General features: G+C 42.6%; 1 protein-coding gene and 1 long non-coding RNA gene across 9 annotated transcripts in view; one reads left to right on the top strand and one right to left on the bottom strand.

The window, feature by feature from the left end:
- ANO2 (anoctamin 2) overlaps positions 1 to 23547 on the top strand; it is a 350657-nt gene that overhangs the window by 135672 nt on the left and 191438 nt on the right. For all 8 annotated transcript variants that reach the window (XM_082349769.1, XM_082349772.1, XM_082349775.1 and 5 more), the window contains one exon: positions 22767 to 22901. In XM_082349769.1, coding sequence (XP_082205895.1) covers positions 22767 to 22901 — 135 coding nt within the window. The remainder of the gene's footprint in view (positions 1 to 22766; positions 22902 to 23547) is intronic.
- The window catches only part of LOC309609022, a 447877-nt gene that overhangs the window by 286892 nt on the left and 137438 nt on the right, over positions 1 to 23547 (bottom strand). The window lies entirely within an intron of this gene.

The following is a 23547-nucleotide window of genomic DNA, read 5'->3' as shown; positions in this document are numbered from 1 at the left end:
AGTTGGAACCTGTGTTCTCTCGTTCCCCACAGCTCCCAACATCCCCTGTTGTCTTATGTCCGGCAGCTCACATTTCCACGATGTGTCTTACCCTTTTCAACCTGTGCCTCTTGAGTTAAAGCGATGGTTCCCAGTTCTAGCAGCTCACTGGAAACCTGGGAAACCTGCTAAACACAGATTCCCTACTTCCACATGTAGCCATTGTGGAGTATCTGGTACAGGACTAGCTTTTCTGCCGTCAAGTGGAAAGCTAGTTAAGTAGATATGTAAAAACTGTTTTCAGTTATTAGACAGCAGGCAGGTAATCCCTGAAAGAATGAGGTTAGTCCTACAGTTGCTCTGAACAAGGACAAAATAAAATAGCAAGATGGTAGACTTAAATCCAACCAAATTGGTAATTACATTAGTATAAATGGCCTCAACATCAAAAGTAAGAGGTAGAAATTGTTAGATTGGATAAAAAAGCAATACCCAACTATATGCTGCCTACTGGAAACACACTTTAACTATAAGGGAACAGGTAGGTTAAAAGTAAAAAGATGAAAAGAGATATACCATGTTAACAGTAATCAAAAGAAAGCTGAAGTGGCTGTGTTAATACCAGACAAAGCAGGCTTTAGGGTAAGGAATATTATCAGAGATGTGGATAATATTCATATTGATGAAAGGGCAACTCAAGAAGATGCAGCAATTTTATTAGGATTGTGTGTACCTGATAACAGCTTCAAAATACATGGAACGAAAATTGACAAAACAGAAAGAAGAAAAGGGACAAATCCACAATTATATTTGGTGATTTAAACTCTCGTAATTAAGAGAACAAGCAGACAATCAGTAGGGATGCAGACTTGGAAAACGTCATGAAGGCACTTCTCTTTATGGATATTTATAGAGCAGCGCACCCAAACTGCAGCAAACACAGTAGTTTCAAGTGCGCATGGACCACGTACTGAGCTAAACCACGTGCTAGTTCATAAGACAAGCTCCAGCAGTTGGTTGGTTGGTTGGTTGATTTATTTATTTATTTATTTATTTATGGCTGTGTTGGGTCTTCGTTTCTGTGCGAGGGCTTTCTCTAGTTGCGGCAAGCGGGGGCCACTCTTCATCGCGGTGCGCGGGCCTCTCACTATCGCGGCCTCTCTTGCTGCGGAGCACAAGCTCCAGACACGCAGGCTCAGCAACTGTGGCTCACCGGCCCAGCTGCTCTGCGGCATGTGGGATCCTCCCAGACCAGAGCTCGAACCCGTGTCCCCTGCATTGGCAGGCAGACCCTCAACCACTGCGCCACCAGGGAAGACCCCCAGCAGTTTTTAAGACTTGAGGTCATATGGTATATATGCTCAGGCCATGGTGGGAGTGGAATTAAGTTAGAGCCCTTCACACAAAGGCCTCCCTGCAGCTCACCCTGCCCCCGCCCCCTCCTCGTGTGCAGACCCACACCTCCTTCACTTGCTGCAGGCTGACCAAAGTCAGCCTGGTCATGCACCATTCTTCACTGATAGACACTGGGGGCCTTGGAAAAAATCTTGAAATAAGTGACATTCGTTAACAAGTGGGAAAAAAGATAAAGTTCATACGACCCGTTCGGGATGTCCCAACTGTTTATATATTTATATATAAGTAATATAAAAAATATTTACATTTTTTATTAATTTATATTTATTGATATAAAACATTTATATTATATAAGTAATATAAAAAAACATTCTTTTATATTCTCTGATCATCTCCTTGCATGAAACATTTACTCTAGGCAGAAACCTCAACTCTAGAGACAGAATTTTGTTACCCTTATAACTAATATCAGGGAAACAAAATCTGGAGACTCAGCTAGACCTGGGGCCATTTAGGACTTTGGCCTAAGGCATCATCTCCAGAACCAGGGGGACAGGCCTCCATGAAGATTTATAAGCAAGGATGGATGGATGTCTGAAATATAGTCTGTTTAGTCCACATTATTTGAATACCTCTAATTTCGCCCGAGAGTCCTTTTCTAACATTTGTTATGCTAGTCAACAGGCCATTATTTTTAACGATGAAAATCCGTTTCTGACTCTCTGTATGCTAATTAACCAAGCTGTGCTGGTGGTTAGAGATAAGGGAAGCAGGAATGCCACCTGTGAGCGCGGGCTTTCTGAGCAGAGCACCTGCTGGGCACCTGGGCTGTCTTGGCCGCCACCTGCATCCTAGCTTCAGTCCAGTAAGACACATCCTCTCACACTTTATATGATGAGGTGTCTGAAAGTAAATTCTACACATTGTAACATTTTCCTAGACGATGTCCCCTTCTTTTAAAGATGTCGAGGAAAGGACGCCCACTGGCTCCCCTGGCGACCTGTTCCTGTGTTTCCTGAAGTCATCAAGGTTTCCTTTTCCCCTTGCAAAATCTGCTTCCAGGAACATCTTTATTCCCGTTTTCGGAGCGTCCTTCAAAATGTACATGGCCCCCACTGCCTGCCCTGCCTTGTAACTTTAAGACTTGCGATTCCTGAGGGCAGAGAGTGGGTTTGACTGCATTTCCCTGCTGGTTATGTTTACAAGCGAAGGATCATCCTGCCCCCGCGTAAATGGCTATGAACTTTCTCTCTGTGGTTGTCTCACTAACTGCTTTATGCTCAGATAATTATTTCCAGCGATCCCTTTGTTCACTTGTCTTCTCTACTGAAGTCAAAGGATGGATGGGATGTGTAGGGAGGTGGGATGAACTAATGGACGTTTCTCCGTTTTCTTCTCTGAAGCCTTTTTAAAAAATTTATTTAATTTTAAAATTGGGATAGAGTTGTTTTACAACGTTATGTTAGTTTCTACTGGACAGCCAAGTGGAGTTCCCTGTGCTCTACGGTAGGTTCTCATTAGTTATCTGTTTTATACATGGTAGTGTATATATGTCTATCCCAATCTCCCAATTCATCCCACGCCCCTATTCCCCTCTTGGTGTCCATATGTTTGTTCTCTACATCTGTGTCTTTACTTCTGCCTTGGAAACCGGTTCATTTATACCATTTTTCTAGATTTCACATATATGCGTGAATATACGATATTTGTTTTTCTCTTTCTGACTTACTTCACTCTGTATGACAGTCTCTAGGTCCATCCACGTCTCTACAAATGACCCAGTTTTGTTCCTTTTTAAGGCTGAGTAATATTCCATTGTATATACGTACCACATCTTTATCCATTTGTCTGTTGATAGACATTTAGGTTGCTTCCATGACCTGGCTATTGTAAATAGTGCTTCAGTGAACCTTGGGGTGCATGTGTCTTTTTGAATTATGGTTTTCTCAGGGTATATGTAGGCCCAGTAGTGGGATTGCTGGGTCATGTGGTAATTCTATTTTTAGTTTTTTAAGGAACCTCCATACTGTTCTCCATAGAGGCTGTATCAATTTACATTCCCACCAACAGTACAAGAGGGTTCCCTTTTCTCCACACCCTCTGAAGGCTTTTGAAGCCTAAGAAATGAGACGTTGCTACTTAGAGGACAGGGCATGGGCTAAATGACTCCTGTAAAATGGGGAGCAATTGGTTTTATTTGTTTCTTACTTTTTATTTTGAAACAATTTCACACTTAGAGAAAAATTTCCAAAATAATACAAGGAACTCCCTACTCAGATTCCTCAGGTCATATTTGGCCACATTCGCTCTGTCATTTCTTCTTTCTCTCTATATATGAATATATTATTATTATTATTAGACCGTTTAAGGGAATGTGGCAGACATCATGCCTCTTTATCCCTGAATACATCAGTGTGTGGTTTCTAAAAACGAAGAATTTTTTTCTCACAGTGTAATTTTCAAAACCAGGAAATTTAACATTGCTCTTATATCATTATCTAGTCTGTGATACGTCCTGAAACTTCAATTGTCCCAGTAATGTCCTATACTTCAATGTATAGTTAGCCTATCTTGTTAGTCTCCTTTAATTTGTAATCTCTTCTTTGTCTTCATGGCATTGACACTTTTGAAGAATAAAAGATCGTATTGTCAGAGGTCTCTCAATTTGGGTTCGTCTGATGTTTCCTCATGACTGGATCCAGATTGTGCATTTTTAGTAGGAATCCTACATAAGTGATGTGTGTTCTTTTCGATACGTCGCAACAGGAGGGCTGGGCTGTGTCCCTTTTACAGTGATGGTGGCTTTGATCACTGGCTTATGATCGTGTCTACCAGATTCCTCGGCAGTGAGGTTACTGGTTTTCCTTTGTAATTATTAAGAAATTTATCTGGAGAGTCTTTGAGATGCTGTGACTATCCTGTCCCTCGTCAGATTTTCACCCATTACTTTTAGCATGCAGGAATTGTTTTTGGATTATTGTACTTATTGCGCAGCATTGTGAAGGAAAAAGGATTGGTCAAACTTCTTATTAAAGGCTCTGCTTAGTGTGTGATCATTCCCTGTCCCCATGGTGTGTGCTCCGAAAAAAGTAGGCTTTTTGGATTATCTAAATTGAGAATAGAGAAGAGAGATTAACTTAATTTTAAATGACATATTGTGTGTGTGTGTGTGTGTGTGTGTGTGTATTTGGGAAGGGAGGCAGTGAGCCAAAATGTGGAAGTTGGAGAAGGAAGCTAGATTAGAGAGAAGGAAGCAAACAAAATCTCCTTGTTGACTGAGCTCTTGATCTGATCCTGTCAATGCACAGTAAGTTTCTGTAATTAATCAGATGAGCAACCCATCAGGTTTCCCATCTTGGATATAGAATCCTGGATCTAGGAGTGTTCTCCAGAGACCATCTAATTCAAATCTCTGCCTCTGGGAAGGAATCACTGGAAACGTCAGATGAGTTGGGCTTTTCTTTCCTTTTTGATACTTCCAGAGGGGGAGACACCCGTGTTCTTTCTTGCATAATGCAGCACTGCAAACTTGGGGAGCAGAAAGAAAAAGTCCGATGAGCTTCGTACCTTTAGGGAACCTATATGCTCTTAGAAGAGAGATGCCTCAAATGCCCATTCCCCATCCTCATCAAAATCCTTTCAGCGTTTAATCTAAAATTGATTCCACTGTTTTTGGACTGCTCTGTCTGGACTACGACACTTACCTTGTTTGACACTTAACATTCACTGTCTCATACTGTTCATTACACTTTCATCTGGGACTGGTCTTGCTTCGAGGTGATCATATCTCATTGATTCTAAGAGTCTGCCGATTGTAAGATGCACATTTATTTCATGGAATACATAAAAAAAGGTGAACATTTAAATTGATGAAATAGGGTTTAAGAACACTGGTGGTAGAATCCATAATTTCTACTGGTTCATTCATTCGTTCAACATTTACTCAACAAAAATGATGTGCTAGTTTTTGGGGGGACGTACAAAGAATCCCCTTCAGCACTTAGCTGAAATTCAAGAAGATAAAGAAAAAAATCGGAATTGGATAAAGCTTGAGTTTGATCTTTTTGTCACCACTTCCTAGCTTTATAGAAGGATCTTGGGAACATCCTTCTCTTCCTCTGTGTCTCAGCGAAATGGGGTTGATCCTACCCATCTAGGAGTGCTTGTGGGAGGCCTGGTAATAATATCTGAAAATCATCTAGCTTAGCGTCTGAAACATAATGCAACTCTTATTAGAGTAGGCACCCAATGAGTATTTGTAAATAGATTGATTCGTAGGCATGTGCTTAAGATGTTTGGTTATAAGAGCGCGTTGCACCTCGTCATTCCTTTTGACGTCTAAATGGCCTTCCCTCTGCTCTAATGGAAGCCATTCTGTTTCATTGCCAGTGGAGATGGAGAACAGTGGGACATGTACTCTTTGATAAAGTTTGAGGACAGAAGTGAACTGAGCCCTACACATTGATCTTGAAACTAGGGAAACGATGTGGCATCTTACGCATCTGAGGGTTGGACATTTGGGGGCCATTTCTCCCAGTCCCCTCTGCCAAACGGCATGTCTGCTCCCACCAGATTGCAGTTACGTTCCCAGCCGTCAGTGTTACTGACGGGGCCGGGTGCCACTGCCATTTGAATGTGTTGACCAGCTCCAACTATTTTCCTAGCGTGTTGCAAGCTTGCTTGAAGCCATGCTATGCATTTTGTTTTTCTTTTTTTCCCCCTTTTCATTTTGAAATCTGTATGTGTTTTTCTGGCAGGAGGAGAGAAAGATGGGGGTGGGGAGATCCAATCAAATCCATCATATGTTTGCGATACATTTGCCCTGAAATAAAAAGAAAGCATTGTTGGGAAAGAGTCTCTGGCTGACTTAGGGGCCACTTTTACAAGCCCCGCGTTGGTGTCTTCATCTCCTCAGCTCATGCTACCGCTTGCCAGGTTTGGAGAGGATCAAGTTCACGTGGGGACTCTGCTCTCTTGTCCTCTCCCCTTTCTTGCTGTCTTCATTCCTAAGACCTTGTCTCCTTCTCTGTGTTCTCAGTTGAGGTGAGGACAGATCATTGAGTCTTCACTTCTCTGGAGCCTGTGTGAGGCTGTAGCTGATTATTGCTGCTCATGACCTCACTGCCTCGTTTAGAGACTATTCCTCTTAGCGTCTGCAGCGCTGAGGATTCTTGGTTCATGCTGGTGCCTCGAGCTACAGCTCCTTGGCCTCTGTGAACGCCCTAACTCCAGTGGCTTTTTTATTTTCTCCAAGCTCATGTCACTTTGCACATCTGATTATTTTTAAGCTCACTGTCATTCTTTCACCTCCATACGTTTTGTATATATGTTAAAGAGCTATTTGTCCTTCATGCATTTGCTGTCATATGTCTGGGGTTCTGAAAGAGTGTGGAGGAAGGTTTGGATGAGGGAGTCATGGTCTTTCCCTAAGCCCTGGAAGCTGAATTCTTTGGCACCTGTTGTGTTCCGGAGTCCTCTCCTAGACCACTTTGGAGTGGTCCTCCAGGCATTTTTTCTCCACTCAGGTAGCTCAGGAGCCATGCCAGGGATCGGAAAGCATGTAACCTTTGACTCAGGCCTCAAGTTCTGCTGGGGTTCTGCATTTGTATAGCAATGAGAAGTAGTCACTGGGACCAAGATTGCATCTAAGCTCAAAGGAGCTCCTCATCCTCTAGTACTTAAATTAAAAGATGCTGATGGGGTCGGGGTGGGGCAAGGTCTGCCCCCATGTGGGTTCTTCCAGGGAATCAGGAGCCTGCTCACAGAGCCTGGAGCTACCCCTGCATGCCTCGATTCCTAAAGAGCTTCCATGTCAATCACCTGACGCTTTCTTTCTTTCTTTTTTTTTTTTTAAATTAATTTTTATTGGAGTATAGTTGCTTTACAATGTTGTGTTTCTGCTGTATAACAAAATGAATCAGCTATACGTATACATATATCTACTCTTTTTTAGATTTCCTTCCCATTTAGGTCACCTCAGATCATTGAATAGGGTTCCCTGTGCTATATAGTAGGTTCTCATTAGTTATCTAATTTATACATAGTAGTGTGTATATGTCAATCCCAATCTCCCAGTTCAACCCACCTCCCTTCCCCCCTTGGTAACCATAAATTTGTTTTCTACATCTGGGACTCTGTTTCTGCTTTGCAGATAAGTTCATCTGTACCATTTTTCTAGATTCCACATATAAACGATATTATACGATATTTGTCTTTCTCTTTCTGATTTACTTCACTCTGTATGACAGTCTCTAGGTCCATCCATGTTGCAGCTTGCTTTCTTCTACTTGCCGTTACTTGACACACAGAGGTGCTCATGTCACATGTTCATCATTCATGCGTTCAGCAGGGACTTATCAAGTGCTGGGAAAGGGCAGGGCCTTGTACGGTACCCAGGTGGAGAAGAAAAGATGAATAAGCGCTGGAGGTGCATGCACTAAGGCTGGGGAGACAAGATACAACCCCATAAATAACAGGAGAGCAGTTGAGCTGATCAAGCTCAGGCAACAGAGGCAGAAGACATGGTATCCGTCCCAGCATCCCCCGTCATAGTTATTTGGCTTTGGGCCAGTTGTTTACATCTGTGACCTTCACTCTCTTTTCCAAAGAGTGATTGGGTGGATTGCCTGTGATAAGGTGTGTGAAGGTACTTTATATACTATGAAGTGCTGTGCAGACTTTCGGTATTGATCGTAATCATAAAGTTGCAGTACAACGCAGAGGAACTGAGTTCTAGAATGTAACAGATGAGGTATGAAGACATACGTCTGCCCACGGCGCTCATTGCTGGTGTGGGGTCCGAGGAAGGAATGATTGGGTTGAAGGGATGGAGTGGGCTTGGGGGAGGATTTTTCTGATGGTCTCCCGTGTCGCCTGGCCATACCTAAACATCTTTACCCCTAATCAGGATATGTGAGGGTGGTGTTCAGCCGGTGTGAGTTTTGACAGCTTTTAAAGCTGCTTTTATGTCAGAATGTTGGGCCCATGCTCCTCTGTTCATTACTATCATGTGTTGCTCTCCACACCAAAGGCTGCAGGGGTACTGGGCAGGGCACTGGGTGGGAAGGGTTTCTGAGGTAAGGGAATATACCTTCTCAGGGGCAAAGGAGGTCCACCGGGGAGAGGTTAGAGGGAGAATACTATGCTGACAAACTCCTAAAGAAGAGATTTATGGCACAGGATAACGTATCTTAATAGTTGGAAAAACAAGTTGGAAGCTTTTTGTTTTTATTCTCCCATCATTTTTAACATGACTTGTGGGCACATGGTGATCCTCTGGGTCAAGATGAAACAATGGAGATTTTTCCTATTTTGTAGGATTTCTTTCTTTCTCTCTCTCTCTCTCTCTCTCTCTCTGTGTGTGTGAGATATACAGCTATTACTATTCCCTTATCCATTAATGATATTCTTTTGGTGGAGGGGGGAGGTACAATTACCAATGGAAAGAAAGGGTTTGGAATTGGCAGAACATTGGGACAGTGGGAAGCATCAGAAACTCTCAAGATGGACAGACTTTGGTTGGAAAATCAGATGCGTAGTTAACTGGACCTTGGGCATGGGGTTTAACTTCATTGAGGCTGGTTTTCCTTATCTGCAAATTGGGGGAACAAGTCCTAACCCATAGGGTAGGGATTAAACCATCTATGTATGTAAAAAGCAGTGCGGGTCCTCAGTAAATGCTCTTTTCCTTCCCTTCCTCGATGAATGAGACAGGAATTCATTTGGGAAAAGGGAAGTCACCAAGATGAGGTGCAATGCCCAGCGACAGAATGAACAGGGTTATTTTTAAGGCGAGAAACGCACCTTAAATTTGAAAGAGAACCAACCAGAGCGCACTTGGGATTTCACATGGATGAACCCTGAGGGGGGAACACGGGCTGCAGGAGCTTAGGAAGCGCCTGGCCCATGTCGGTGATGAGCAGACAGAGATTGGGAGGGCTGGGCTCTGCTTCAGCTTTCCTGGACTTGCCACCGTGGCATAGGTATTCTCCAGAACATTCACATCAACATCTCCCACGAGCTTTCAGTAAAAGCCGGGCTTTGTATCAAGGCATTTCTTCATCAGCCTCTCAAGATAAACTGTAACTGGTTCCTGGGCATGATTGTCATATGTCGTCGTGCTCATCTTTCTTTCCTCTTGGGAATATTGAAGAACACTTCTTTTAGTTGCATGGGAAAAAACGTTTTATTTTTTTCTGCCACCTGCACACATTCTGGAAGAGCAAAGTCAAAACAGTTCTTCAGCCTCTTCTTAGCCCAGTCTCCGGCCTCTTTGCTTCCTGGAAGAGTGTGGAGTATGGCGGCCACAGTAATTTGTGCTGGCATCCTCTGCTTTCGAATTTTAATGGCACTTTTCAAATGCTGTCTCAACGGATATCTGCAGTCACTCAGTGTGATGAAGGTCATGTTCATGTAACAGTGACACCTCTTTGCTGGGGGGCCTTGAGGTAGGGCCGTTCTGTGACAGCTGTGCAAGCAGTTGACTGAACCGGTCTCCTGGCCGAGGGGGTGAACAGGGGCTGGAATCCACCCAGCGCTCTTGCCAAGCCGTGAGCCCCGGTGCCTCTTTCTCATGCACGCTGAAGGGGGCAGTGGGTCTGCCTCGGACAGAACCTTTTTGGGCTTTGGTTTCTCCATCTACCCAGTAGGATGAATTTTAGCATCCTCATGCTGGAAGGATTGCATTTTTTTGAGTCCATATCCCCTTCTTTTCTCAACTGGATTGGGAAGTAGCACAGGATGATGGTAGTGGTGGTGACGGTGCTGCTAGCTAACATTTCTGGGTATTTGCCATGTGCCAAGCGCTGTTTCAAACACTTCCTGTACATTAACTCACACAGATCTTCTAAGAGTCTAACGATATAAGTTCTCTGTTATTCCCATGTCAAGTTGTGGTCTCTAATTGTGGCTCTGCCCTGTTACTGGCAGTGATTTGTGACAAGTCTGGTAATGCCCTTCGGCCTCAGTTCCCTAATCTGTAAAATGAAAGGATTGTAACAGGTCAGTAACGCCTAACTCCCCTCACCCCCTTTATTTGAGTCTTGAACCTTGTACTTTTTAGGAAAGAGGTGACACACTCAAGTGGGTCATTGAGGGCTAAGGGAAATCCACAAGGGGCGGGGAAGCACCCCAGGGGTCAGCAACAGGCCCAAAGGGGCAAGAGGAGGTTGTGGTTACAGAGCCCAGAGACAGCACGGCTGACGCTACCGTGTAGGTGAGGCCTCTGGCGGGAGCTGGGGACCCACTGCCAACCCAGGGCTCTGCGGCCAGACAGCTGGGGGAAATCAATGCCCCACTGTCCATAGTCCCCCGCCCTTTGATTTCCTGTGGGTGCCTCCCACTGGCCAACCTGGAAGCCGGAGAGCCAGGGGGCCTGGTTGGTCACCCTCTTGGGGCACAGACCCGGTGAGGTGGCAGAGGGTGGGTCTGCAGCTCGCCACAAACCACCTTCACAGCAGCATGTGCTAGGCTCCTGAGCCCCCTTAGGAATTGTCTTTAAGTCAGTATTATGTGCAGTATGGTGGAGAAATCATTCTAAGTAAAAATATTTTATTTTAAATAAATATTAACGGATATCGTACTATAAAATTCATTACATATGATCTTTCATAATATTCATTATACACGAAGACAAGTTTACCCTTTTCTTTTTTAACAAAGGTGGCACATACTGTTTATGTTATCACATTGAAATATGCAAGGAAAAAAACGTGTTCCAACAAATACATTTTAAAATAGCAGAGTGTGTTATCTTTGGTTTGGGTAATGATGTATATAAAAACAGACTGAAATTTATTGTGATATTACAGCTTCGAAATAGACAAAACACCACTTTCATGACCTGAAATTTGGTAGGTCTGCACTTTAAAATTTAACTGGTTTATTGTCTAATATTTATCCTTCACTCCCAAATGATGAGCTAAAAAGGTAAAGTTTTAGGCTACTTTTGCAAAGACTACTCTGTAGACTATGCTTGATAGTTGGGGACAGTCTTTATTTATTTCTTCCAGTTTTTACTGATATATGATTGACATCCAGCACTGTATAAGTGTAAGATGTACAGCATAATGATGTGACTTACATGCATCATGAAATGATGACCAAGTTTGGTGACCATCCATCATCTCATATAGATACAAAATTAAAGAAATAGAAAAAAAATTTCCTTGTGATGAGAACTCTTAGGATTTACTCTCTTAACAGTTGTTATATATAGCATACAATAGTGTAGATTAAATTTTCATGTTGTACATTACATTCCTCCATTACTTATTTATCTTATAACTGGAAGTTTGTACCTTTTGACTGTCTCGATCCAATTTCCCCTCCCCACACTCCCTCTGGTAACCACAAATCTGATCTCTTTTTCTATGAGTTAGTTTGTTTTTGAAATATAATTGACCTACAAGACTATGTTAGTTCCTGTTACACAACATAGTGATTCAGTGTTTCTGTACGTTTCATAGTGATCACTATGGTAAGTCTAGTTACTGTCACTGTATGAAGATATTATATAGTTATTGACTATATTCCCCACACTGTACATTTCTTACCCGTGACTCATTTATTTTGCAGCTGTAAGTTTGTCCCTCTTGATCTCCCTCACCTGTTTCTTTCCTCTCCCCACCCCCCTTGCCTCTGGCAACCACCTGTTTGTTCTCTGTATCTATGACTCTGTTTCTTTTTGTTATGTTTGTTCATTTGTTTTGTTTTTTAGATTCCACATATAAGTGAAATCATACAGTATTTGTCTTTCTCTGACTTATTTCACTTAGCACAATACTCTCTAGGTCCATCCATGTTGTCACAAGTGGCAAGGTTTCATTCTTTTTTAATGGCTGAGTAATATTCCATTGTGTGTGTGTGTGTGTGTGTGTGTGTGTGTGTGTGTGTGTATACACTACATCTTCTTTATCCATTCATCTGTTGATGGGCACTTGGGTTGCTTCCATATCTTGGCTATTATGAATAATGCTGCAGTGCACATTGGGGTACATATCTTTTTGTTTTCTTCAGATAAATACCCAGGAGTGGAATTGCTGGATTGTGTGGTAGTTCTATTTTTAATTTTTTGAGGTATTTCCATACTGTTTTCCATAGCAGCTGCAATTTACATTCCCACCAACAGTGCACGAGGGTTCCCTTTTTTCTACAGCCTCACCAACACTTGTTGTTTGTTATCTTTTTGATAATAGCCATTCTGACAGATGTGAGGTAAGATCTCATTGTGGTTTTGATTTGCATTTCCCTGATGATTAGTGATGTTGAGCATCTTTTCATGTCCTGTTGGCCATGTGTATGTCTTCTTTGGAGAAATGCCTATTTGGATCCTCTGCCCATTTTTAAATTGGGTTGTTTGCTTTTTTTGATGTTGAGTTGTATGAGTTCTTTCTATATTAAAAAAATTTTTTTTTTTGTTTCAACTTTTCAAACATCTTTTTTTTTTCTTTGGCCATGTGGCATCTGGGATCTTAGTTCCCTGACCAGGGATCAAACCTGTGCCCCCTGTGGTGGAAGCACAGAGTCCTAGCAACTGGACCACCAGGGAAGTCCCTCTTTGCATATTTTGGATATTAACCCCTTATCGGATATATTGTTTGCAAATATCCTCTTCTATTCAGTAGGTAGCCTTTTGTTTTGTTGATAGTTTCTTTCAGTGTGCAAAAGCTTTTTTGTTTGATGTAGTCACATTTGTTTATTTTTACTTTTGTTTTCTTTGCCTGAGGAGACATATCCAAAAAATATTGCTAAGACCAATGTCAAAGAGCTTACTATGTTTTCTTTTAGAAATGTTAAGGTTTTGGGTTTTACATTAAAGTCTTTTATCCATTTTGAATTTATTTTTGTGCATGGTGTGAGAGAGTAGTCCAGTTTGATTCTTTTGTATATACCTGTCCAGTTTTTCCAACACCACTTACTGAAGAGGCTATCTTTCCCCATTGTATATTTTTGACTCCTTTGTCATAGGTTAATTGCCCATACATGTGTGACTTCATTTCTGGGCTCTCTATTCTGTTCCATTGATCTATGGGTCTGTTTTTGTGCTGGTACCATATTGTTTGAATTAATGTAGCTTTGTAGTATAGCATGGAATCAGGGTGCCTGATATCTCCAGCTTTGTTCCTCTTTCTAAAGATTCTTTTGGCTATTTGAGGTCTTTTGTACTTCCATACAAATTTTAAAATTATGTGTTCTAGTTCTGTGGAAAATAACATTGGTATTTTGATAGGGATTGCACTGAATCTGTAGGTTGCCTTGGATAGGACAGTATTAATATTTTTACAGTGTTAATTCTTCCAGTCTATGAACGTGGTATATCTTTTCATCTGTTTGTGTTGTCTTCGATTTCTTTCATCAGTTTCTTATAGTTTTCCAAGTGCAGATCTTTAACCTCCTTAGTTAGATTTATTCCTAGGATTTTATTCTTTTTGATGCAGTGGTAAATAGGATTGTTTTCTTAATTTCTCTTTCTGATATTCATTGTTAACATATAGAAATGCAACAGATTTCTGTATATTAATTTTGTATCCTGCAAATTTACCAAATTCATGGGTGAATTCTAGTAAATTTTTGGTGGCGTCTTTAGGAATTTCTATGTATAGTATCATGTCATCTGCAGACAATGACAGTTTTACTTCTTCCTTTCCAATTTGGATTCCTTTTTTTTTTCCTTTTTCTTGTCTGATCGCTGTGGCTAGGACTTCCAATACCATGTTGAATAAAAGTGGCAAGAGTGGGCTTCCTTGTCTTGTTCCTGATCTTAGAGGAAATAGCTTCAGCCTTTCACCATTGAGTATGATGTTAACTGTAGGCCTGTCAAATATGGCCTTTGTTATGTTGAGGTATGCTCCTTCTATACCCACTTCGTTGAGAGTTTTTGATCATAAATCGGTGTTGAATTTTGTCAAAAGCTTTTTTTGCATCTATTGAGATGATCCTTAATTTTTATTGTTTAATTTGTTAATGTGGTGTATGACATAGATTGATTTGTGGATATTCAACCATCCTTGCACACCTGGGATAAATCCCACTTGATCATGGTGTATGATCTTTTTAATGTATTGTTAAATTTGATTGCTAATATTTTGTTGAGGATTTTTATATCTATGTTTTTCAGTGATATTGGCCTGTAACTTTATTTTTTTGTGTGATATCTTTGTCTGGTTTTGATATCAGGGTGATGCTGGCCTTGTAGAATGAGTTTTGGAAACATTTCTTCCTCTGCAATTTTTTAGAATCATTTGAGAATGATAAGTGTTAACTCTTCTCTAAATGTTTGGTAGAATTCACCTATGAAGCTATTTTGTCCTGGACTTTTGTTTGTTGGGAGGTTTTTTTGTTTTTATTTTGTTTTTTTATTACTGATTCGATCTCAGTACTGGTACTTGGTCTGTTCCTATTTTCTATTTCTTCCTTGTTCAATCTTGGAAGAATGAACATTTCTAGGAATTTGTTTCTTCTAGATTGTTTATTTTATTGGAGTATAATTGTTCATAGTAATCTCTTACGATCCTTTGTATTTCTGTGGTGTTGGTTGTAACTTCTTTTTCATTTCTGATTTTATTGATTTGGACCCTCTTTCTTTTTTTCTTGATGAGTATGGCTAAAGGTTTATCAATTTTGTTTATCTTTTCAAAAATCAGCTCTTAGTTTCATTGATCTTTTCTTTTTTTTAGTCTCATTTATTTCTGTTCTGATCTTTATGATTTATTTCCTTCCACTAACCTTGGATTTTGTTTGTTCTTCTTTTTCTAGTCCCTTTTGGTGGAAGATTAGGTTGTTTATTTAAGATTTTTCTTGTTTCTGCGGTAAGCTTGCATCACTATAACCCTCCCTCTTAAAACTGCTTTTGTTGTGTCCCATAGATTTTGGATCATTGTGTTTTTGTTTTCATTTGTCTCCAGGTACTTTTTAATTCTTCTTTGATTTCTTCAGTGACCCATTGGTTGTTTAGTAGCATATTGTTTAGCCTCCATGTATTTGTGTTTTTTGCAGTTTTTTTTCCCTGTACTTAATTTCTACTCTCATAGCATTGTAGTCAGAAAAGGTGCATGATATGATTTCAATATTTTAAAATTTCCTGAGACTTTTGTGACCTAGCATGTGATCCAGTATGGAGAATGTTCCATGTGCACTTGAGAGAATATGCATTTTGTTGCTTTTGGATGGAATGTTCTAATGGTCTAATGTGTCATTTAATGCCAGTGTTTCCTTATTGATTTTCTGTCTGGATGATCTGTTCACTGATGTAAATGGGATGTTAAAGTCCCCTACTATTATTGTGTTACTGTCAATTTCTCCCTTTATGTCTGTTAATATTTGCTTTATGCAATTAGGTCCTACTACATTGGGTGCATATATATTTACAATTGTTATATATTCTTCTTGGATTGATCCCTTGATCATTATGTAATGTCCTTCTTTGTCTCTTATTTCAGTCTTTGTTTTAAAGTCTATTTTGTCTGATTTAAAATAGACTTTGTTTTAAAGTGTATTTTGTCTGATTGTATTGCTACCCTGGCTTTCTTTTCATTTACATTTGCATGTAATACCTTTTTTCATTCCCTCACTTTCAGTCTGTGTGTGTTTTTAGATTTGAAGTGAGTCTCTTGTTGGCAGCATATATATGTGTATTGTTTTTGTATCTGTTCAGCCACTCTCTGTGTTTTGATTGGAGCATTTAGTCCTTTTACATTTATAGTAATTATTGATAGGTACATACTTATTGACATTTTGTTAATTGTTTTTGCATTGTTTCGTAATTCTTTTTTGTTCCTATTCTTTTTCTCTTTTTCCTTATGATTTGATGACTATCTGTAGTGTTATGTTTGGATTCCTTTCTCTTTTATGTGTATGTATCTATTATAGATTTTTGGTTTGTGGTTACCATGAAATTTATATATAACAATCTCTGTGTGTGTCTCTGTGTGTCTCTCTGTCTCTGTCTTTCTCTGTATCTCTGTTGCTCTCATATATATACGATTATTTTAGGTTGCTGATCTCTTATGTTCAAGGGCATTTTAACAACCCTGCATTTTTACTCCATCCCCCATGTTTACTGTTTTTGCAATCATATTTTACATCTCTTTGTTTTGTGTATCCCTTAACTACTTGTTGTGAATGTAGATGATTTTGCTTCTTTGTCTTTTAAACTTTCTACTAGTTTTATACGTGGTTGATTTACTACTTTTATTGTATATTTGCCTTTATCAATAAGAGTTTTCCTTTTGTAATTTTTGTATTTCTAGTTGTGGCCTTTTCTTTTTTGCTTAGAGAAGTCCCTTTAACATTTCTTGTAAAGCTAGTTTGGCAGTGCTGAACTGTTTTAGCTTTTGCTTATCTGTAAAACTTTTGATACCTCCATCAAATCTGAATGAAAACCTGCTAAGCAAAGTGGTTTTGGTTTTAGGTTTTTCCCTTCATCACTTTAAATATATTGTGCCACTCCCTTCTGGCCTACAGAGTTTCTGCTGAAAAGTCAGCTGATAGCCTAATGGGAGTTCCTTGTAGCTTTTCCCTTGCTGCTTTTAATATTTTCTCTTTATCTTTGATTTTTGCCATTTTAATTACAATATGTCTTATTGTGGTCTTTGGGTTGATCCTGTTTGGGACTCCCTATATTTCCTGGACCTGGATGTCTGTTTCCTTTCCCAGATTAGGGGAGCTTTCAGCTATTGTGTCTTAAATATGTTCTCTGCCCCTTTCTCTTTTCTCCTCCTGGAACCCCTATAATATGAATGTTAGAACACTTCATGTTGTCCCAGAGGTCTCTTAAACTGTCCTCATTTCTTTATCTCCTTTTCTCTGTTCAGCCAGAGTGATTTTCATAAGTCTTTTTTCCAGTTCACTGACCCATTCCTCTGTATCTTCTAGTCTACTGTTGATTCCTTCTAATGTATTTTTCATTTCACTTATTGTGTTCTTTATGTCTGTTTGGTTCTTCTTTATATCGTCTAACTCTTTGTTAAACTTCTCTCACTCTGTTCATCCTGTCTTCTCCCAAGTTCTTTAAACATCTTTACAATCATTACTTTGTTCTTTTTATATGGTAGATTGATTATCTCCTCTTCACTTAGTTCTTCATCTAGTGTGTTATCTTGTTCTTTCATTTGGAGTATACTTCTCTGTTGCCTCATTTTGCCTCATTTGCCTTTTTTTTTTTTTTTTAAATTTTTTTTTTTAAGGCATTGTTTACTTTGTTTATTTATTTATTTTTGCCTGTGTTGGGTCTTCGCCTCTCTGCGAGGGCTTTCTCTAGTTGTGGCAAGCGGGGGCCACTCCTCATCGCGGTGCGCGGGCCTCTCACCATCGCGGCCCCTCCCGTTGCGGGGCACAGGCTCCAGATGCGCAGGCTCAGCAATTGTGGCCCACGGGCCCAGCCGCTCTGTGGCATGCGGGATCCTCCCAGACCAGGGCTCGAACCCGTGTCCCCTGCATTGGCAGGCAGACTCTCAACCACTGCGCCACCAGGGAAGCCCTCATTTGCCGTTTTTATTTCTATGTATTTGGTAAGTTGGAGAAGTGGCCTTTTGTAGGGGAGGTCCTGTGCGTCCCAGCAGTGCCCTCCCCTCTGGTCACCAGAGATATATGCTCTAGGGGTGCCCCTTACGTGGGCTGTATGGGTCCTTCTGTTGTGGTGGGCTGACTACTGTGGGTGGTCTGGTAGGCGTGACCCCCCCAGTCCAGTTGGCTTCCAGGCCATGCCTTGTATGGAAACTGCTGGCTGCTGACGGGCAGGGCTCAGTCACAAGGTGGCTGGCAGCTGAGCCTGGGAGGGTCCTGGCTCTAGTGCTGGCCTGCTTGTGGGTGGGGATGTGTTCGGGGTGGGTCGGTTGTGGGGTTGGAGGTCCTGGATCTACTGCTGACCTGCCAGTGGGTGTGGCTGGCTCTTAACACCCCAGAAGAACTGGCTAACTTCAGGTTCTGGGGTGTCTTAAAGCTGGTTTTGGCCTGCTGGTGAGTGGGGCTGGATGCTGGGCTGGCTGGCTGAGGGGTTCAGGGTATCTTGGAGCTGATGTCAGCCTGCTGGTGGGTGGGGCCAGGGACCAAGGTGTCCCAGAGCTAGAGCTGGTCCTCTGGTGGTCAGAGCCAGGCCCGGAGGTCTCTAGCTACAGGGCCATGGGGGTCCCAGGGCTGATGTTGGCCCATTGGTGGGCAGGGCTTGTGGGCAGGGCTGGTTCCTGACACATCAGGCTGTGGAGTCCAGAGTGTCCCTGAACTTGTGTTGGTCCCCTGATGGGTTTGGCCAGATCCCTGGGTGGCTGGCTTGAGGGGCCCAAGGTGCCAGTCTGCTGGTGAGTGGGCTGGGTCCCGATATGGTGGGCTTTAGGACTGCGGCGGTCCTGGGGCTGGTGGGTGAGGCCAGATTGGGGCTAGTGCTGGCCCACTGGTGGGTGGTACCAGGTCCTGGGGTCTCTGGCCGCAGAGCCCAGGGGTGCTGGAGCTGGTGTGGGCTAGCTGGTGTGCAGGACTGAAGCCCAGAGGGTCCCAAGGCTAGCGCCAGCTCACTGGTGGGCAGCACCAGGTCTTGGAGGCTCTGGCTGCAGAGCCCTGGGTGTCCTGGGGCTTGTGCTGTGGCACTGGTGCGTGGGGCCGGGTCCTGGGACCCTTGTGGGGTGGGGCTAGGTCCTGGGGCAGGTGTAGTCTCAGGAGGTCTTAAGGCAGCCAGCCTGCTGGTGGATGGGACCGTGTCCCTGTTCAGCTGGTTGCTTCGCTTGGCCTGAGGCGTCCCAGTACTGATGCCAGCAGGTTGGTGGGGAGGGCCAGGTCCTGGCACTAATAAGCTAGAGGGAGGCTTCCATAATGGCGCTCGCCAGTTCTAGTGTTCTCGTGATAGAAGGAGCTCCCAAGATTGGCTGCCGCCAGCATCTCTGCCCCCAGCGTGAGCTCCAGTCACCTCCTGCCTCTCCGGGAGGCTCTCCAAGATGAGCAGGTGGGCCTGGCCCAGGCTCCTTTCAAATTACTGCTTCTGCCGTGGGGTCCTGGAGTGCGTGAGGTTTTGTGTGCATCCTTTAAGAGTGGAGTCTGTGTTTCCCACAGCCCTCTGGCTCTCCTGGAGGTAAGCCTTGGTGGCCTTCAAAGCCAAACATTCTGGGGGCTTGTCTTCCCAGGGCAGGACCCCCAGGCTGGGGAGCCTGATGTGGGGCTTGGACCCCTCACTCCTCATGGAGAGCCTCTGCAGTTGTCATTTTCCTCCTGTTTGTGGGTTGCCTACCTGGGGCGGGGGGATGGTGGATTGGACTATATGGGGTCTCGGCCCCTCCTGCCTATGTCATTGTGGTTCCTTCTTTTTATCTTTAGTTGCTGATGATCTTTTCTGCTAGATTCTGGTCTTTCTCATCAGTAGTTGCTCTGTGAATTGTTGTAATTTTGGTGTGCTCCTGGGAGGAGGTGAACTCAGGGTCTTCCTACCCTGTCATCTTGGCCATGTCCTCTGACAGTCTAACTCTCAATAAACGAAAAGCCAATTGGGTATAATCGGATACAATAGCTCCCCCTCCTTTATCACTGATTTTGGTAATGAGAATATCTTTATATATCATATAATAATTTTGATCAGTTGTGTAAAATATATGGTTATGTGTGAATATCACGTAGAGGCATATGTACTGAATTCTTTCTTGCCATTTTTAGGCTCTGCATTAACACGTTATGTTTCACCATCAGTGTTCCTTATGTTTCCATCTTCATTTGAAGATTGGTTGTGGGTGAAGAATAAACAATATTTAAGAACGAAAATGAAAACAATGTAAAATGGCTAAAACCACTAGGTGATGAATGGCTGGGGGACTAGGTGTGAGCATGTGCCTCTAATCACCATGTGATGTGTTCTTGGAAGCTCTCACGCTGCTCATTAATAAACAGAAAATGTCTAAATAATTATTTTATGTGTTGCTTTTTTACAAATGGAAATTGGAACAGATGCCATCACTGCCTTTTTTTTTGATGTGAATGAGCTTCTGGATGTCATAGGGTTTTGTAAACCCGTGAGAGGAGAATTCCACTTTAGTTGATCCTTAGGGTCCCTTTCAGTATTTTATTAAAATCCTAGAAAATAAATCATAATACTTTGTAAACTGGGAGGCTCAAGTCTGCATTGTCGTCTACTGTGTTACCCAAGAGTCACACATCAGGGGTAAAGTGTAGGCTTGAAATCAGGCCGCTCTGAGTTGGAGTCTGGATTCTTCTCTCGTTAGCTGTGCGACTTTACACAAGTTTCTCAGTTTCTCTGAGCTGTGCTCAGCTTACGCAAAGAAGAAGGACAGGCCCAGTAAACCACCTAATAGGCTTATTGTCAGGACTTAGCATCCATTAAACAAATGCTTATTAAGCTACTGCTATGTGCCAGGCACACTCTAGGGACTAAGGGAACAATGGTGAGCAGGACAGAAAAAGTCTGCCCTCATGAAGCTTACATTCTAGCAGTGGAGATGGATAAAAACACAAATTTAGAAAAAATGTTAACGTTAAGGGTTACGAATAAAAATGAAGCAAGAGGAGAGGTTAGGCGCCCTTTGGGATGGGGTGAACCCAGGAGGCCTTTCTGAGGAGGCGACGCTGGAGCAGAAACTGAGGAAGTGAGGACATGAATGTGAAAGTGTGAGGACGGGGTTCCAGGCAGAGGGCACAGCCACAGCAAAGGCCCTGAGGTGCAAGCAGCTGGGGTGTGTTTGAGCGACGGTAAGGATCCGTGAGCTGGAACCAAGCCACAGAGGGGGAGAGCAGGAGAAACCGAAGCAGGATTTGTTTCAAGGCGGTCAGAGGTCTGGTGCCAGAACAAATAGGACCTTGTAGGTCATGAAAACAATTTTGGGTTTCATTGTACATGTGATATAAAGTCCTAAAACCATCTCAAGAAGAGGAATGCACAAATCCGACAGATTTCTATAAGGATTCTTCTGGCTTCTGTGTAGCAAAGAGATTTCAGGGGCACGGGTGGAAGTGACCCGGGCGAGGGATGACAGCGGTTGGTCCAGGGTGTGAGTGATGGAGAGGGGGAGGCGTGGTTGGATTTGGTGCATTTTTGAAAGTAGCGTCTATAGGATTGGATGTGGATTGTGATAAACAGATTCAACAACGATTACTTCCGTGTCTTTGTCCGGAGCACCTGGATTGGGGTTCTGCAGACTTAAATTCGGAAGATGGGGTAGGGCAATTTAAGTGTGTCAGGGGTGGCAGAGAAACCCAGAGTTCCACCTTGGCATCGTTGACCTCGAGACTCCTATTAGCCATCCATTGGGAAATGCCAAGTAGGCTGGTGGAATCGTGAGATTGGAAACCAGCAACGTGGAAAAACACAAATACTTTGCTTTTCCCTGGTTCCATCCCATGAACTGGGGATAAATCTCATAACTGGGAAATGAGCTTTTCTTAACTGTTTTAGGGTCAGGGAATCTGACCCTAAATCTACAATGGCTGGGAATCTACAGCCATTGCTGTTAACTCTTATCTTACAAGATGTTGTTCTTTGCTTTGCGATGTGGTGTGGTAGTTAAGAGCGGGGGCTTTTGGACTTTAACAGATGAGAGTTTTTGGATTGTCTGCAACCTAATGGCTATTCCATAGCCATTAAAAGTGAGTGAGGAAGGGCTTCCCTGGTGGCACAGTGGTTGGGAATCTGCCTGTCAATGCAGGGGACACGGGTTCAAGCCCTGGTCTGGGAAGATCCCACATGCCGCGGAGCAACTGGGCCCGTGAGCCACAACTACTGAGCCTGCGCGTCTGGAGCCTGTGCTCCGCAACAAGAGAGGCCGCGATAGTGAGAGGCCCGCGCACCGCGATGAAGAGTGGCCCCCGCTTGCTGCAACTAGAGAAAGCCCTTGCACAGAAACGAAGACCCAACATAGCAATCAATCAATCAATCAATCAGTCTTTAAAAAAAAAAATGCAGAAAGATAAAAAAAAATAAAGAAATAAAAACCACCCAAAATCCCATCAGCCAAAGAAACCATGACTCATATTTTATCGAATTTCTCCCTGTCATTTTTCTATGAGTGTATCTATGTTGGTTTGTATATATCAGTATACATGCCCCCAAATTTGTGTGTTTTGTTTAAATAAGCTAGTTTCAGAAAGGTGTGTTTTTCTGTGGGTTGAGTACTATGGCACTCATGAAATGCCGATATGTTATCCATGTTTGTCTGGTAAAGATGCCACAATGTATGGCATTTTTTTCAGTTTACTGTTAGGGCTGGATTCCTTCTTGCAGCTACTTTACACGAACAGCCAGGACAGGTGTGTATATGTGATTCTAATGGAATGTGATTCATTTCAGAAAAGACCAGTTGTTGATTCCTTGTGCTGAGGTCCCCTCTTCCCTATGTAACTTTTGTCCCTTTCCATTTTTTTCAACCCATCCTCAGGTTTAGAGCAAACAGAAAGAAGGAAACTCTATGATCGTCTCAGTATGTTTTATTTTCTTCCTTTTCCAGAAAGTATTTTGGAGAAAAAATTGGACTGTACTTTGCCTGGCTGGGATTATATACGTCCTTCCTCATCCCGTCATCCGTCATCGGGGTCGTCGTGTTTCTTTATGGATGTGCAACGATCGAGGAAGATATTCCCAGGTGAGTTGGTTTTAATGGAAAAGACTCAGTTCCCACGTGTCAGTCGTTTGGAGTTTCACCCCAGTTGCAAGTACATTGTACATTTCAGACGCCTCCTTCCAAAGCCTCACCCTCTGTCCTTCTCCTTCCCGCTTTCCTTACCACACAGCAGGTCACTTGTCACTTCCCTCTTGAGAGGTCTGGGAGCAACAGATTCTGGGAACAGCTCAGAGCCACGCTGGGTGTGGCCACTTCCTTTCCTGGTCAAGCTCTTCTCCAGGACCAGGGTCTGATTGGGCAGGGTCTGACAACTGATGAAAAAGAAATCATGCCTGAGAAAAGCTTTTTTTTTTTTTTTTTAAACATCTTTATTGAAGTATAATTGCCTTACAATGGTGTGTTAGCTTCTGCTTTATAACAAAGTGAATCAGTTATACATATACAATATGTTCCCATTTCTCTTCCCTCTTGCATCTCCCTCCCTCCCACCCTCCCCATCCCACCCCCCCAGGCGGTCACAAAGCACCGAGCTGATCTCCCTGTGCTATGCGGCTGCTTCCCACTAGCTATCTATTTTACATTTGGTAGTGTATATATGTCCATGACACTCTCTTACCCTGTCACATCTCACCCCACCCCCTCCCCATATCCTTAAGTCCATTCTCTA

The sequence above is a fragment of the Balaenoptera borealis genome (assembly GCF_965194805.1).
Source record: "Balaenoptera borealis genome assembly, chromosome: 13".
Lineage (NCBI taxonomy): Eukaryota > Metazoa > Chordata > Mammalia > Artiodactyla > Balaenopteridae > Balaenoptera > Balaenoptera borealis.
This window is presented reverse-complemented; position numbering and strand designations above follow the sequence as displayed.